The following is a 13,992-nucleotide window of genomic DNA, read 5'->3' as shown; positions in this document are numbered from 1 at the left end:
CCCTGTTTAAAATCCTTACTGGCCTTTGGAAACCCTCCAGTTTAGCATTGCAAGCCCTTAAGAATTTGGCTTCCGGCTGGAGAGATGACTCAGGGGTTAAGAGCACAGGCTGCTTTTCCAAAAGACCTGAGTTCAATTTCCAGCAACCATATGGTGGCTCACAACCATTTATAATAGGATCCGATGCCCTCTTCTGGCATGCAGGTATACCTGCAGAGCACTCATAAAATATAAATAAAATAAAATAAAACGATCTCTAGGTGGGTGGTGGTGGTAAATGCCTTTAATCCTAGCACTCAGGAGGCAGGGGTAGGTGGATCTCTGTGAGTTCAAGGCCAGCCTAGTCTACAGAGCAAGTTCTAGGACAGCCAAGGCTACAAAAAGAAACCCTGTCTCAACAAACAAAAGAAAAAGAATTTGGCTTCTACTCATCCTTGAAGCCGGGCTAGTTTAAACTGGCAGTATTTCAACTTCAAGCATAGGAGCCAACAGCTCTTCAAAGCCTGCTCATCTTACCACTTTCCATTTACCTACACTCACCAAGATTTCAAACTATCCTCAGTTATGCCTAATGCAGCCAGACTCTTGGAGGCATCCTTGTCTTTTACCACACTTCCTGCTTTATTTCCCATCCCTTTTCTCTATTGGCAATCTTTTGTTTTGTTTTGAGACAAGGTCTTTCTACATGACTCTATCTGTTCTGGAACTCTCTGTTGGCAATCTTATGTATCTTTTAGGGTCCCTTAGGTATATTCTCTTTGGGAAATACTTTGGGGATCCCAGAGACTATTTTTGCATCACATCCTTCTTCTATAGTGCAAGAATGAACCAGGCAAGTGTTTGATCACTGAGCCATATGCTCAGTGTGAACTTGGATGCCCTCCCCATCCCTCTCCCCCAAAAAGAAGATTTTAAATTGTGTGTGTCTGTACCCATGGAGGCTAGAAGGAAGTGTCAGATCCTCAGGAGTTACAAGTGGCTGTGAGCCTCCCTGTGAGGAGTGAGTGCTGGCTTCGTAGCTCAGGTCCTTTCCAGGAGCAGCGCTACTGAGCTATCCCTCCAGCCTCCACACTCAGCCCCCCCACCTTTTTTTTTTTTTTTTTTTTTTTTTTTTTTCTTTTGCCACATTTTGACCTTTTTGGTCAAGGTCAGGATTCTGGTCAAGTTTATTTCTGCACAGGCCTTTCACACAACAAAAGTTTATTAAACAAAAAAATCCTTTGTGTGGCCCATCCTGCAGGCAGGAAATGCTCCCAGGGAGGGAGGGTCAGTTGATAATGAGCCAGGACCTTTGTACTCTGGATTCAGAATAGCTGGGAGTGATGTTTGAGAGTTCTGGCAAAGAAGAGCCTGGAAAGCCATCTGTTCAGGTTCTTTCACGTGGTGGGCAGGAGGAGTTAAAGGCAGACACCTGAATATCGATCGGTTCTTAAGAAGTGCTCGAAGAGTCCCGCAACGCCTTCAAGTCTGACTGAGATGACCATAGAAGGAAAGGACGGAGAAAGTCCCTACTGTTCTACGGTCCCAGGTCGGGAGTGGGAAAGAGGAGAGGCACTACAGGCTTAGGACACGCCCCTTCCCAGGAGACTTTCCGGATTGGCTGTTCTTCTTCAACATAAAGAGGCCCCGCCCCGGCGCGCGCCCTGCCTCGTGCCCACCCCAGGGTGGCTGCTGCATCCTACGCTGCCTCCTCCACAGTGTGCCATCCTCAGAGCCAGAGACCGGGCCGGAGCCTGAGCGGCAGCCGGCCCGAAGAAGGGCTCCAGAGCCTCGGCGGCGGGCGGGCGATGCTGCAGCTGCCTGATCAGCCATGGAGGCCGAAGCAGGAGGCCTGGAGGAGCTGACGGATGAGGAGATGGCGGCGCTGGGTAAGGAGGAGCTGGTGCGGCGCCTGCGGCGGGAGGAGGCGGCGCGCCTGGCAGCGCTGGTGCAGCGCGGCCGCCTGATGCAGGAGGTGAATCGGCAGCTGCAGGGTCACCTGGGCGAGATCCGTGAGCTCAAACAGCTCAACCGGCGCCTGCAGGCAGAGAACCGGGAACTGCGCGACCTCTGCTGCTTCCTGGACTCGGAGCGCCAGCGGGGACGGCGTGCAGCGCGCCAGTGGCAGCTCTTCGGGACCCAAGCATCCCGGGCGGTGCGCGAGGACCTGGGTGGCTGTTGGCAGAAGCTAGCTGAGCTGGAAGGCCGCCAGGAGGAGCTGCTGCGGGAAAACCTGGCGCTTAAGGAGCTTTGCCTGGCACTGGGCGAAGAATGGGGCCCCCGCGGCGGCTCCGGAGGTGCGGTGGGCACAGGCGCCGGGCCCACACCGGAGCTAGCCCTGCCCCCTTGCGGGCCCCGCGACTTAGGCGATGGAAGTTCCAGCACTGGCAGTGTGGGCAGCCCAGATCAGTTGCCCCTAGCCTGCTCCCCCGATGACTGAAGGCGCCGCATTTTCCACGCCAATGCCTGCCTGAACTGCTCCCTGAACGCGGAGACTGCTGTGGACCTCCAGACCTGGTAGCTGCTTCGGCTGAGCACCAGGGCTCTAGCATGAACTGAAAAAGCCCTGGCACTGAAGAGGGCCCCTTGCTCTTGCTGGCAGGGCAGTAGGGGAATGGAGGCTGAACTGGAGGGACTTGCTGGGTGGTTGGGTGGGGACTAATAAACTGGGAAGGAAGCAGAGCCCGAAGCCTGGCCAGCTTGTGTCTGGAACTCGCCGTGGTTGGGAAGAGGGCGGAAACTCAAAGACGTGGTGCAATTCCCATCTGGAGGGACTGCAGAACTAAGGGCTGACTCCTCATTACCTGGAGTTTGGGGTGGGATTTAAGACAGTGGTAGACCACTAACTCCCCCGTGGGCGCCAAGACAGGTCGAAATCCGGCCCCTGAAGTGGCTCTAGCTCCTTTCCAGGCTCTTTCCTCTCTGAAACAATAGGGCAGGAAGCAGGCGTTGGGGGCCTAAAGCCCACTGGCTGCCTGTTCGGAAGGTGGAAGGGTATGACACGGTCCGCCCCTGCCCCCAGTCCTTAAGATAGGAGCAGCGCAGGTCCCCATGGGGAAAAACTGATAATCTTGTTTGCTTGCACTCTGGAGCATTCTCAGTCTCTTGAAGTACAGGAGACGAGGCAGAGCAGAGGTAGCGCCATTCTTCAGATGAGAATATCGAAGTCCAAAAATACATGATAGTTTCTTCAAGGTCGCAGCTGAGACTGGAACCTAGAGCTCCTGTTCCAAACAATCTCCTTTAGCTTCTGGATCCAACACGACAACACAGGCTAGAACTTCCAGCCTTTATTCCATTTTGGAAGGTTTGTGTAAAAATAGTCTCTTTAGGAAAATAAATAGCAGCTGCCCTTGATGTGGAGGCTTGGATACCCTGAAAGCAGAGGCTTCTCAAAGCTAGGGAGTGCCGCTCTGCTCATCACAGAAGCCACCAGTGCCTCCTGAGTTGTGTTATTCATATTCAGGAGGAGCCTGCAGGGTGCCCTGGTGCTGCTGGCAGTGGAGCTGTGAGTTAGTGTTCTAGACTAGGAAAAGGAACCCTTCTGTCTGGGTGTAGGGCTGGCTGGACCGCATGGAGAAAGTGACGTGGTGTGAGAGTGGTCTTCGAGGAAGGGATAGGGCTCCAAAGAACCACTGGGGATCTACAAAGTCTGGACAGCCAGGATTTCTCTGGCCTAAAGGGGACATATTTTGCCTCTGATTTTGTGCAAATTATGATAGGCCAGCTCTAGAGAAACAATGAGCAGCTTTGGGGACCCCCAAGCTGGCTCTACATCAAAGCATAATATGTTTGTTCTAATCTGAGTGATAAAGGACCTGCTGGCTTAGGGCATGGATATGGTCCAGGCCTGCTGGATCAATGGGAGAAAGGAGGCTAGGGTAGCACCAGCTAGGGGTGTGGCTGGGTGTCTCACAAAGCCAGGAGTGTGGGAGAACCCAGGGGGTCGGAGGAGGGGTCGCCGCTGCTGCTGCTACTCTTTCGATGAGCTGAGGAACAAGGTTCTGGTGTGCTAGGATAGGTGAAAACCAGACTGGGAGTAAAGGGAGTCAGAGATGGTGTGGTCATGAGTGTAGGGGTATGCAGAGCTTCAGGTTCAAGTACAGGCCCTGGAGAAAGGGAGATACAAGGTACCGGGCGGCAGGGGACTGGTGGGCTGCTCCCACCGCTGCCACTGGTGCTGCTGGAACCACCTGTGTCCTTATCTCCTTCTGGGATTTTGCAGATGGGGCGATGGGCTTCCAACACCAGCTCAAGGCGCTCCTTCTGTTTCTGCAGCTCTTCAATCTCTCGCTGCAGGCTTGATTTCTCATCCTCCAATTTGTCGGTCTCCTTTAGAGGATTAGGAGAAATTTAAGAGGGCTAAAGATCTCCAAGCCTCAGGATGGAGTGTGGGGGTTGTGCCTGGAGCCCCACCCAGCAAGTCTGGACTGCAACTCCCATGAGACCCTGGGAGAAAATGGCCATGACTCCCATCAGGGAGGGCCAAGGCGTCTTAGACTTGCCTACCAACATCTTTTCTGCTTCAAAGCCCAAGACAAATAATTTTTTGTTTTGATTTTTGAGACTGGGTTTCTCTGTGTAAATAACTGCCCAGGCTGTCCAGGTACTCGCTCTGTAGATCAGGCTGGCCTTGAATGCACAGAGATCTGCCTGCCTCTGCCTCCCAAGTACTGGGATCAAAGGTGGGTTTCCTTATCCTTTCCCCAGGACTTCCCCTCAGGCAGGGAGGAGGGAGGGGTGTAGAGGAGTAATTTATTGGGTTTCTCGTGCTCCTGGGACCCAAGGCCCCTCTTGGGCTTGGAGGCACCAGGGCCTGGGAGCTCTCTGTACCAGCTGATGCTCACCGCCTGCAGGAAGTCTGTCAGTTCCTTTCTCCGGTTTCTGCACTTAGCCGCTGCTAACTTGTTCCGTTCGCGCCTCACTCTGCGGCGCTCTTCCTCCTCTGGGCTGATCTAGGTTGAGAGAGAAGAAGCCCTAAGCTTGCCATCCAACTGGGGGCCTGTAGCTTCCCACAGCCTGTAGTTTAGGTACCACCTTATACAACCGGTTCTCTGTACCAGGCATTCCTCGCCTGATTGGTAGATTTTCCAGCTCAAACCTAGCTTTGCTGCATCTGGTTTCTTTCCTGTAATGCTTTCCTGTTCCATAAACTTTGACCTTCCTTCCTGCCCATCCTTTCTCAGCCTAGATGTTGAAAGCCTTATTTCCCAGGCATAAGTAGCCTTCCCTCCTGAGTCTACGAGACACGATTATCTTTTTATAGGACCCTCAGCCTTCTCATCTGTGGAAGATGGAATTTCTTCCTTCCCAGAGGAGCTATGAATCATAGGTGCTCATGAGTGTCAAAAGCTATTGGAAATCTACTGTGCCAGCAAAGTGCTTCATAGGGTTTTCCTTTTGTTCAGTGCTAGGGATCAAACCCACTGCCTGGTACAGCCTAGCTAGGCAAATGATCTACTACTGAGTTATGCCTCTAGCCCTTAAATAGAGTCTTTTTTGCATTTTTTAAGTTTTTGTATTTTAGATCAGATTTCACTGAGTAGCCCTGGCAGGTCTAGGACTTGCTATGTAGACCAGGCTGGCCTGGAACTCACCAAGATCCATCTGCTTCTGCCTCCCAGGTGTTGGGATTGAAGATGTGTGCCACCACACCTGGCTTGTTTCTGTTGTTTGTTTTTTTGTTTTTGTATCCCGGCTAGCCTTAAACTCAATATATAGCCAAGGCTGACCTGAAACTCCTGATTCTTCTGCCTCCACAGTACTAGGATTACAGATTCCTGTCATCACTTCCCGCTTCCCTACACAAGTTCTTTTTTGTTGTTTTCTTTTGTTAGTTTTGTATTTTGAGATGGGGTTTCTCTGTGTAGCCATAGCTATTCTGGAACTCACTCTGTAGACCAGACTGTCCTCTAACTCAGCGATCCCCCTGCCTCTGCCTCCCAGCTCTTTGTGTATGCTTGTGTGTGGTAGATGGAAGTTGACATTGGGTGTCTTCCTCAATTCTCCACCGTATTTTTTTTTTTTTTTTTTTTTTTTTTTTTGAGACGATGTCTCTCACTGAACCTGGAGCCTAGCCATTTGGCTATACTTGCTAGCCAGTGATCCAATAGGAATTGTCTGTCTCAGCCTGCGCCCCATCTCCATGCTACTCTTGGCCTCTGTGTGGGTGCTAAAGATCCAGACTCTGGTCCTCATGTGATAGTCACTTGCCCTACTGAACCATCTGCCTGTCTTCCTACATAGAGTCTTTTAGTTTTTGGTTTTTTTAAGACAGGGCTTCTCTGTGTAAAACCTTTGACTATCCTTGAACTCACAAAGATCTACCTGCCTCTGCCTCCTGAGTGCTGGAACTAAAGGTATGTGCAACCATGCCTGGCTAGAGTCTTAAAACATCACATGTATGTATGTGTGTATGTAGACACAAGTGTTTCATAGCACTGTGGAGGTCAAAGGGCAACTTTTAGGAAGTCAGTTGCTCCTTTTACTATGTGGGTAAAGATTAGGCTTGGTATCAAGAATCTATACCCACTGAGCCATTTCATCAAATAATTAAGCCGGGCAGTGGTGTTGAACACCTTTAATCCCAGCACGAGGGAGGCAGAGGCAGGTGGATCTCTGTGAGTTCAAGGTCAGCCTGGTCCACAGAGCTAGTTCCAGGACAGGGACCAAAGCAATAGAGAAACCCTGTCTCAAAAAACAAAACAAAAATTTACAAATTATGTGTATCATGAACATGCAGTGCTGGTGGTGACCAGAAGAGGGCGTCAGAATCTTTGGAGGGAATTATGGACAGTGAATTTCCATATGGGTGCAGGGAATGGAACCTTGATCCTCTACAAAAAGGAGCCAGTGCTAACTGCTGAATCATCTCTGTAGACCTCAAAATACTTTCCCATAAGAACTGAAGCTCTCTGGGCGTTGGTGGTCCATGCCTTTAATCCCAGCACTCTGGAGGCAGAGGCAGGAGGATCTCTAAGTTTGAGGTCAGCCTTGTCTACAGAGCGAGTTCCAGGACAGCCTCCAAAGCAATACAGAGACTGTCTCAAAAAAGCTAACAAACAAAAGAACAAAAGAACTGAAGCTCAGGGAGATGGCTAGTTAAAGTTCAGAGCAGGTAATTGTCACTGGATTCACGCTGAGTGAAAGGCCATCTGATGGAGTCAGCTGCCCCAGGAGAAGCCTACCCACAGTTCACAGCTCCAACCCAGCAGCACCCATGGTAGAAAGGTTACATTCGGGGCAGGGCTAAAGGAAGTACAGAGAGTACAGAGCTAGCTTCTTGCTCACAGCCCTGCGGATCACAGAGGCAGCTATTCTGATGCTGGAAAGCCTGCTGTTGGCTAGTCTCTGGTCAGTCTCACACATCTCCAAAGGTTTTGCCCTCCCACTTCATCCTCTACCCAGCCATGATGGCAAAGATTTGTGTCTGTGTTCACCTGGGAACATGTGTATATACTGGGTATGTTCTTCGCCATGAGTTTGTTTATTTATTTATTTTGGTTTTTCGAGACAGGGTTTCTCTGTGGCTTTGGAGGCTGTCCTGGAACTAGCTCTTGTAGACCAGGCTGGCCGGAAACTTCACTCCACTGCACATTCGCAGTGCTCCAGAGAGCACTTAGGCCTTAAAGGTCCTCCATCTCAGTTAGGTACCCTAGTGTACACCTGTAATCCTAGCTCTTGGCAAGCTTAGGCAAGAGGATCTCAAATTCAAGGCTAGCTTGGCCTACAAAGCTTCAAATAAAAACATACCATTATTCATTTAAGAAAGGACTTCAGGGAGGCAAAAGTTCTGGACTCACTTTGTCTGGAACCTTCTATGAGTTCCCCTTGAGACAGTGTGGCTCATTAGTTTGGGAGCTGAGCAGACCTGAGGCCAAGGCCAGTCCTGTCTCATTACTATTTGTATGGATCTGGACAACGACTACCTACCCCTGTGTGCCTTTCCTTCCTCTGCTGGGAGATACAAAAATTGAAATATATTTTCCATTCACTTTTTGTTTGTTTTTTGAAACAGGGTGTCTCTGTGTAGCTCTGGCTGTCCTGGAACGCTCTGTAGACCAGGTGGCCCAGAACTCAGAGATACACTAAAGGCATGTGCCACCACTACCTGACTTCCCATTCACTATTTGTGAACATTAAAAGAAATAAAGAATCTGGGCAGTGGTAATGCACACCTTTAATTCCAGCACTCGGGATGAAGAGACAGGTGGATCTCTGAGTTCTAGGCTAGCCTGGTCCACAAAGCTACACAGAGAAACCCTGTCTCAAAAAACCATACTCATCATAACAACAATAATAAAATAAAGTAGAAACTGAGATTCAGAGAACGTTGACCACTCATTCCTATTCTTCTCTGACCCCAAAGTACATAGACAACACGAGCCTACCCACTCCATTCGGATCACACAAGGAGACCCCCTCATTCCCACATACCCACTTTACATTATGCCCTCCCCACCTCCATTCTTGTTCTTCTAACCCCATTCCCGAAAAGATTCTTTCAGCTTTCCATACACAAATCCTATCTGTGGTTTAGGTTAACATGCAGCCTTCTCCAGGAAGCTTTCCTTGACTCACAAGTGACCGACCTTTTGCCTCTTTCTTAGCCTCCCAGGGTCTCCTATGGGCAATGGAAGTTCTCTCATAGCAAGATCCTGTCCCCTGCCTCCTAGGACCCCTAAGGGCTATCGAAAGTACAATACCTCTGTTCCTTACCTGCTCACAGGGCCTTCGACGCACCCCTGGAGGTGGCCCTAGGGCTCGTATGACTCCTGGCCGGGGCTGAGGGGGACTGTACTGGGGATAGGCCAGAGGTCGGGGATAGCCACCAGGTCCCAGGAAATGAGGCTGCACCATCCACTGCAATTCCTGGCTGCCACTCACAGCATTGATGCTTGGCACAAGGTGGAACTTCTGAGAAATAAGACCAGAGGGTCCAGAGGGTCAGTGACGAGGTGAATTGAGGGACTTCCAGGGGGAAGGGGCTATACTTCTGTCTCTTCTCAACACAGATGCTGGCTTTGGGAGATCACAAGGAACACAACTGGGCAATCAGAAACTTGTTCATGAACTGTGTGACTTCAGCAGGTCACACAATGTCTCTTTACCTCTGTTTCCCCATCAGAGATAATTCTTACCAAGTGTGAACTGTTCCTCACTGTTACAACTACTTAATAAAGAATGACTCATACAGCTGGCACAATCATATCTCCATTTTCAGACAGGATAACAGTTGACCATAGACCCACAGCCAGCAAATAAAAACAGATTTGAGACCGAATGGCTGGGTCCTCTCACTGGCTCCTGCACCCATCCTTACCACAGAACATAAATTCAGCTTCTAGCTCCCAAAGCAACTCTGAGAATTAGGGAAGGCAATTTGTTGTTGTTGGGGGGTGGATCTCATGTAGCTCAGGCTAGACTAAAACTCTTGACCCTCCTGCCTCCACCTCCCAAGCACTGAGACTACAGGCATACGGCAGCACACGTGGCTTAGAATGTGTAATAAAGTCAGGTGCCTGATATGATGAACAAGGGTTATGTCGCAAGTATCAGCTCAGCCATTTACTACTGGCTTTGTGACCAGGGCAAGCTATTTAGCCTCAATGTTACTTCAGTTTCCTTGTTCCTGATATCATACAACATTTCTTTGCTGCTGAGAAGCTGGCTCTAATAGCTCAGAAGTCAGAGTTTAACCGGCTTTACTTTCTTTCTTTTTAATTTTAGAGACAGGATCTCTCTATTAAGTAGCTTTGGCCATCCTGGAACTCACCTTGTAGACCAAACTGATCCTGGACTCCCAGAGATCGGCCTGCCTCTGCCTCTACCTTTGCTTCCTGAATACTGGGATTAAAGGCATGTCCAGTTGTCAATTTAAGATTTTGAAGGCTCAAAATTGATGGGGTTTTGAAGTACAAAAATAAGGTAAAGAGATGAAAAGCCCTCCATAGAAGGGCTGGCTTTCTTTAATTCTTTTTCTGCTAGATATCTGAGGCATGTGTTGGGACTGGGCGGGGATGGGGGGTGAGGTCTGGGTGTGTGAGAGTGTTCTGGGGGACAGAACTGGGTTTAAGCCCTGTGAGCTAAGGGTAAGGGTGTGGACTCCCTTCCGTCCAGGAAACACCTCACATGCCTAGGCAAGCCTGGATGGCTCTGTCCCCAGCCCAGTACTGGGGGGACACAGTAGCTCAGTGACCCCAGTTCTGGGCTAGAAGCATCGCTAGGGGCATCTCCCGCTCCCAGGTCGTTGGTCCCGGGGGGCCGTTTGGGGCCAGGAAGGGAGGGGCACCCAGGGTGACTCAGCCACCGTGACTCGGTTCGCTGTGACTCGGCGGAACGGACGCAGCTCCTTCCCTCCCTTGGCAACACGTGCTCGTGGTCCCTCGACAGGAAATGGGCACCTGTAACCTCTCAAGTGTCCCTAGCCAGTAGTGGGAAAAGTCGGGTGCCGAGAGTTAGGGGAGCGAGAATGGCCTGGTGGATGACTCGGAGCATGTCCCAACACTTCATGGTCTCCACTTGGCTTAGGGAGTGGAGTCTGTCCCCAGGAACCCCTCAGAGCCACTGCCTGGGGTCCACACGACTCTACTGAGTTCAAAAAGATGGGGACTTGACCGGGCAGAAGAACAAGGACAAACTGGAAGCGACACTACTAAGGATTTGCTGTCCGGGCCGGGTTCTAATGAGCCCCCTCCCCCAATCTCTCCCTGTGCCCAGACTCCAGGTCCCGGTTATTACACTGGAACTCCTCTGATCCAGCTCAGTTTTGGGATGGGGCAGGTGGGACACTGTATTTAGGGGAAGGCAAGAGGAAATAAAGACCATAACGGAGACAGAGGGGCAGACTGAGTCAGCTAGAGAGATGCGAGCGGGCGAGAAGGGGGAATTCGTAGATCTTCGCTCCTCCGGCTGCGCCTGTCCCCCTAGCCACGGGGGACACCGGTTCCTGGACAGAGCAGAACCTGCAGGATCCTCGATCGCACAAACGCTGCTCGGGGTTCCAGTCCTAATCCCGGAGCAAACCAGACTAACTCCAGCATCCCCAATGCTGTCCAAACCCAGGTCCCCCTCGGGGGTCCGGCCAGCCTCACCTGCTGCTGGGCGGTTTGCGCCTGTGCCTGCGGGGGCTGCGCGGGTCGACCGTACGCGCTGCCGGCCCCGGAGCTCGGTCCCGGTTCCCCGAAGTCTCGGTACATGCCCTGGGCTGGATGCTCGGTGGGGTCCGCGTCGGCGGCTGCGGTTCTGACTCACTAGAGCCTCGCGGAGTCTTGTCTTTTTATGAATGAAAAGTTCTCGGGCTGAACCACTTGCACCGCGGGGGGTGGGGGCGTGTCGCAGCCGAGCCTTTCACTTCTCAGGGGACCCACCTCTCCAAATGAGCCGCTGTGGGCTGGTCGGCACGAAACTTCACGACCCTCTGCTTTGGTGGCCAGATGACTCTGCTGAGGGAAAGCGACCGCCTTGGCGTCCCCTAGCCTCTATGGTGGCCCCGCCCCCTCTGACGCAGCTGCCCATACATGGTGCAATTTCCTCGCCGCGCCCAGGTACAACGAGGATTCCCCCTGACGCACCTAGCTGAGGTTGGGGCTTGCAGCTGCGCCCCGCCCCGTCTGGACTAGCCAATGTTCCCAACGCCATAAAACAGGACGAAATAATCATGTAGCCGATTAGCCTCGCTCGCGGATTTAGAAAGAAGAACGGGAAAACTAGCTGGAAACTATTGAAGTGAATTACAAATATGATGGATTATAGCTGTCATCATTATTTACCTGGCACTGTTACCCAAGTCTGCGATCCTCGTTTAAGGCCACTCCTCTGGAATCGGGGTGGGTAGTTTGTTTGGTAGAGTTTACTTTGTTGTTTGTCGAGGAAGATTGGTTAAGGCAGGGTCTCTGGTATCTTAGGCTGGCCTCTCGGGTGCTGCAATGTGCCACCATCAAGACTAGCTTCTTTTGTTTTTAATATTGTCTCATGTAGCCCAGGTTGATCTTTACCTTCTATGTATCTTAGGATAGCCTAGAACTGCTGATGTTTGCCTTCACCTCCAGAATGGAGACAGATATTACAGGCATGTGCCACCATACCCAGTTTCAACTGGTGTCAAGGCCTGATAGACTAAAAAGTAAGTGAGTAAGTGACAAACCAGGGTTACAAAAATGTTGTTAGATTTTAATGCTAAATGAAGTGACACTTAGGGTACCCACAGATAGAAAGCACTATAATTGTGTCTGGAGTCTCCAGAGCTATCACAAGCATTAATCTAGGCCTTTCCAGGCAGAGAGAGCCTACAGAGGGACACATGTGTCCTGATATGCAATCAATGAGGCTTCTTGACTGGAGGCACTCCTTCAGTATTGTGTGTGTCACCAGCCTTCTTTGAAAGTATGTGAAAGGTCTTTGTGAGGGTGAGGCCCTGACCAAATGCCATCCTAACCCCCATTTTACAGATGGGGAAAACCGAGGTTGACAGGTACTGAAATGAGTTGCCCAAGGCCACTGAGTAAGTGGCTGAGTCTGGTGACTAAGTCAGGCCATCAGAGCTTTGAACCCTTACACTTCACATACATGTAGAATGTCAGGCTGCAAGAACCATCCCAAGGGGCCCTCCTAGGCTTCCTTGCATTTCAATGGAAACTGAAGATTTCACCTTCAGAGAAGCAGGGTCCTAGGCTGCCTTCTTTGGGACAGAATGTCCCTGGGTTTCTAGTCCTAGAGCTATACCTTGTGTCTGTGTGACCCAGGCAGATCACCTTCCTGAGTCCCTGTTGGGCCTCACTGTTGCTCACACAGGGCTGCTATGGGACCAAAGAAGACCACAGATATGAAAGTGTTATGCTATGGCAGCATCCACCGAAGGTCACCAGCCTAGTGCCTTTCCCTTGCTCTAGTTCTACGAAATGCCTGTCTTCCTCAAGAGAAACCACAGCATTTTACCAGAAAGAGAAATGTAGGCGTGTGCATGGGGGGCTAGGGGAAGGAGAGAGACGAGTCTTGGGGACAGCGAGACCACAGAAAGAATGCATGGTGGACTCAGAAAGCTCTGGGTTCTGGGTTTGAATTCTGGACAGGCTGACCATCCACTGCATGTCCTGGATGACTCATCCAATCTCTCTGAGCTCCTGTTTCCTCATTTGTGAAACAGAGACATAGTGATAACTACATCCGAGGATTGCTAGAGATATACATACAGTAACGTCCCAGAAACAGGCATGGTGGTGGTGGATGCCTGTGATGCCAGAGTGCTGGAGGTAAAGGCAGGAGGACAGGAGAAGTTCAAAGTCTGCATCTGCTACAATGAGTTCAAGGACAGTCTGGACTACATGAGGCTCTGTCTCAAGAAACAAAGCAGGGCTGTAGAGATAGCTCAGCAGGTCAAAGTGCTTGCCACAACAGGCCTGACAACCTGAGTTTGCACCCTGGAGCATATGGTGTCAGGAGAACACTGATTCCCAAAAGTTGCCCCATGATCTCCTCATGAGTGTTGTGGAACATGCACTCTGGCATGTGCACACACTCATGCATGAGTATGAGTACACACACATGCACACACACACACACACACACACACACACACACACACCTGATCTTTGAATTTTTTGGCTGACCAGAGTGAGACAAATGACATAAGCAGCCAGGTGGTGGCACATGGGGAGAACTGACCCGAGTCCAACTTGACTACATAATATACTCCTGCTGCAAAAAAGAGTACCCTACCTTCTCACACGTCTGTAGCAGCTGAGCGGGGCCCAGGTCTCTAGTGCAGAGTGTGTACGTGACTCGAAAGTCCCTTCCTGCTCTAACCGTGGAGCCACAAGAGGTCCTTTCAGAACCAGCACATTCCAAGCTCCTCAGTCATTAACTCCTGCCTTGCGGTTGCACAGACGTTCCCCATGCCTGACCTCAGCAGCTCCCAGCCAGGGAGCTGGAGGAGAACCCCGGGTTCTGCAGTGACTGCTGGGAAGCCACTGTCCCTGGGTTTGTGTGTGTGCTTGGTTCAGTTGCTTCCCCTCT

General features: G+C 51.0%; 2 protein-coding genes across 2 annotated transcripts; one reads left to right on the top strand and one right to left on the bottom strand.

The window, feature by feature from the left end:
• Nucleotides 1–1,684: 1,684 nt before the first annotated feature.
• On the top strand, nucleotides 1,685–2,661 carry Ccdc85b (coiled-coil domain containing 85B). The gene has a single exon (XM_051193641.1). The coding sequence runs from the start codon at nucleotides 1,811–1,813 to the stop codon at nucleotides 2,417–2,419; it is 609 nt and encodes a 202-aa protein (XP_051049598.1). The 5' UTR covers nucleotides 1,685–1,810; the 3' UTR covers nucleotides 2,420–2,661.
• Nucleotides 2,662–3,254: 593 nt separating this feature from the next.
• Fosl1 (FOS like 1, AP-1 transcription factor subunit) lies at nucleotides 3,255–11,409 on the bottom strand. The gene is made up of 4 exons (XM_051193640.1): nucleotides 11,073–11,409; nucleotides 8,698–8,895; nucleotides 4,827–4,934; nucleotides 3,255–4,311 (listed from the first exon to the last, which is right to left on the bottom strand). Exons 1-4 carry the CDS (start codon nucleotides 11,175–11,177, stop codon nucleotides 3,892–3,894), a joined length of 831 nt encoding a protein of 276 aa, XP_051049597.1. The 5' UTR covers nucleotides 11,178–11,409; the 3' UTR covers nucleotides 3,255–3,891.
• Nucleotides 11,410–13,992: the final 2,583 nt, after the last annotated feature.

The sequence above is a fragment of the Phodopus roborovskii genome, unplaced genomic scaffold, assembly GCF_943737965.1.
Source record: "Phodopus roborovskii unplaced genomic scaffold, PHOROB, whole genome shotgun sequence".
Lineage (NCBI taxonomy): Eukaryota > Metazoa > Chordata > Mammalia > Rodentia > Cricetidae > Phodopus > Phodopus roborovskii.
Note: the sequence above shows the minus strand (reverse complement) of the source record. Positions and strands in the feature narration are given on the sequence as shown.

Coding starts and splice junctions, on each gene's coding strand:
- Fosl1 (XM_051193640.1), bottom strand. CDS start 11,177: ATGTACCGAGACTTCGGGGAACCGGGACCGAGCTCCGGGGCCGGCAGC. Junction 4,935..8,697: donor GTCGAAGGCCCTGTGAGCAG/GTAAGGAACAGA, acceptor CTCTCAACCTAG/ATCAGCCCAGAGGAGGAAGA. Junction 4,312..4,826: donor TGACAGACTTCCTGCAGGCG/GTGAGCATCAGC, acceptor AATCCTCTAAAG/GAGACCGACAAATTGGAGGA.
- Ccdc85b (XM_051193641.1), top strand. CDS start 1,811: ATGGAGGCCGAAGCAGGAGGCCTGGAGGAGCTGACGGATGAGGAGATG.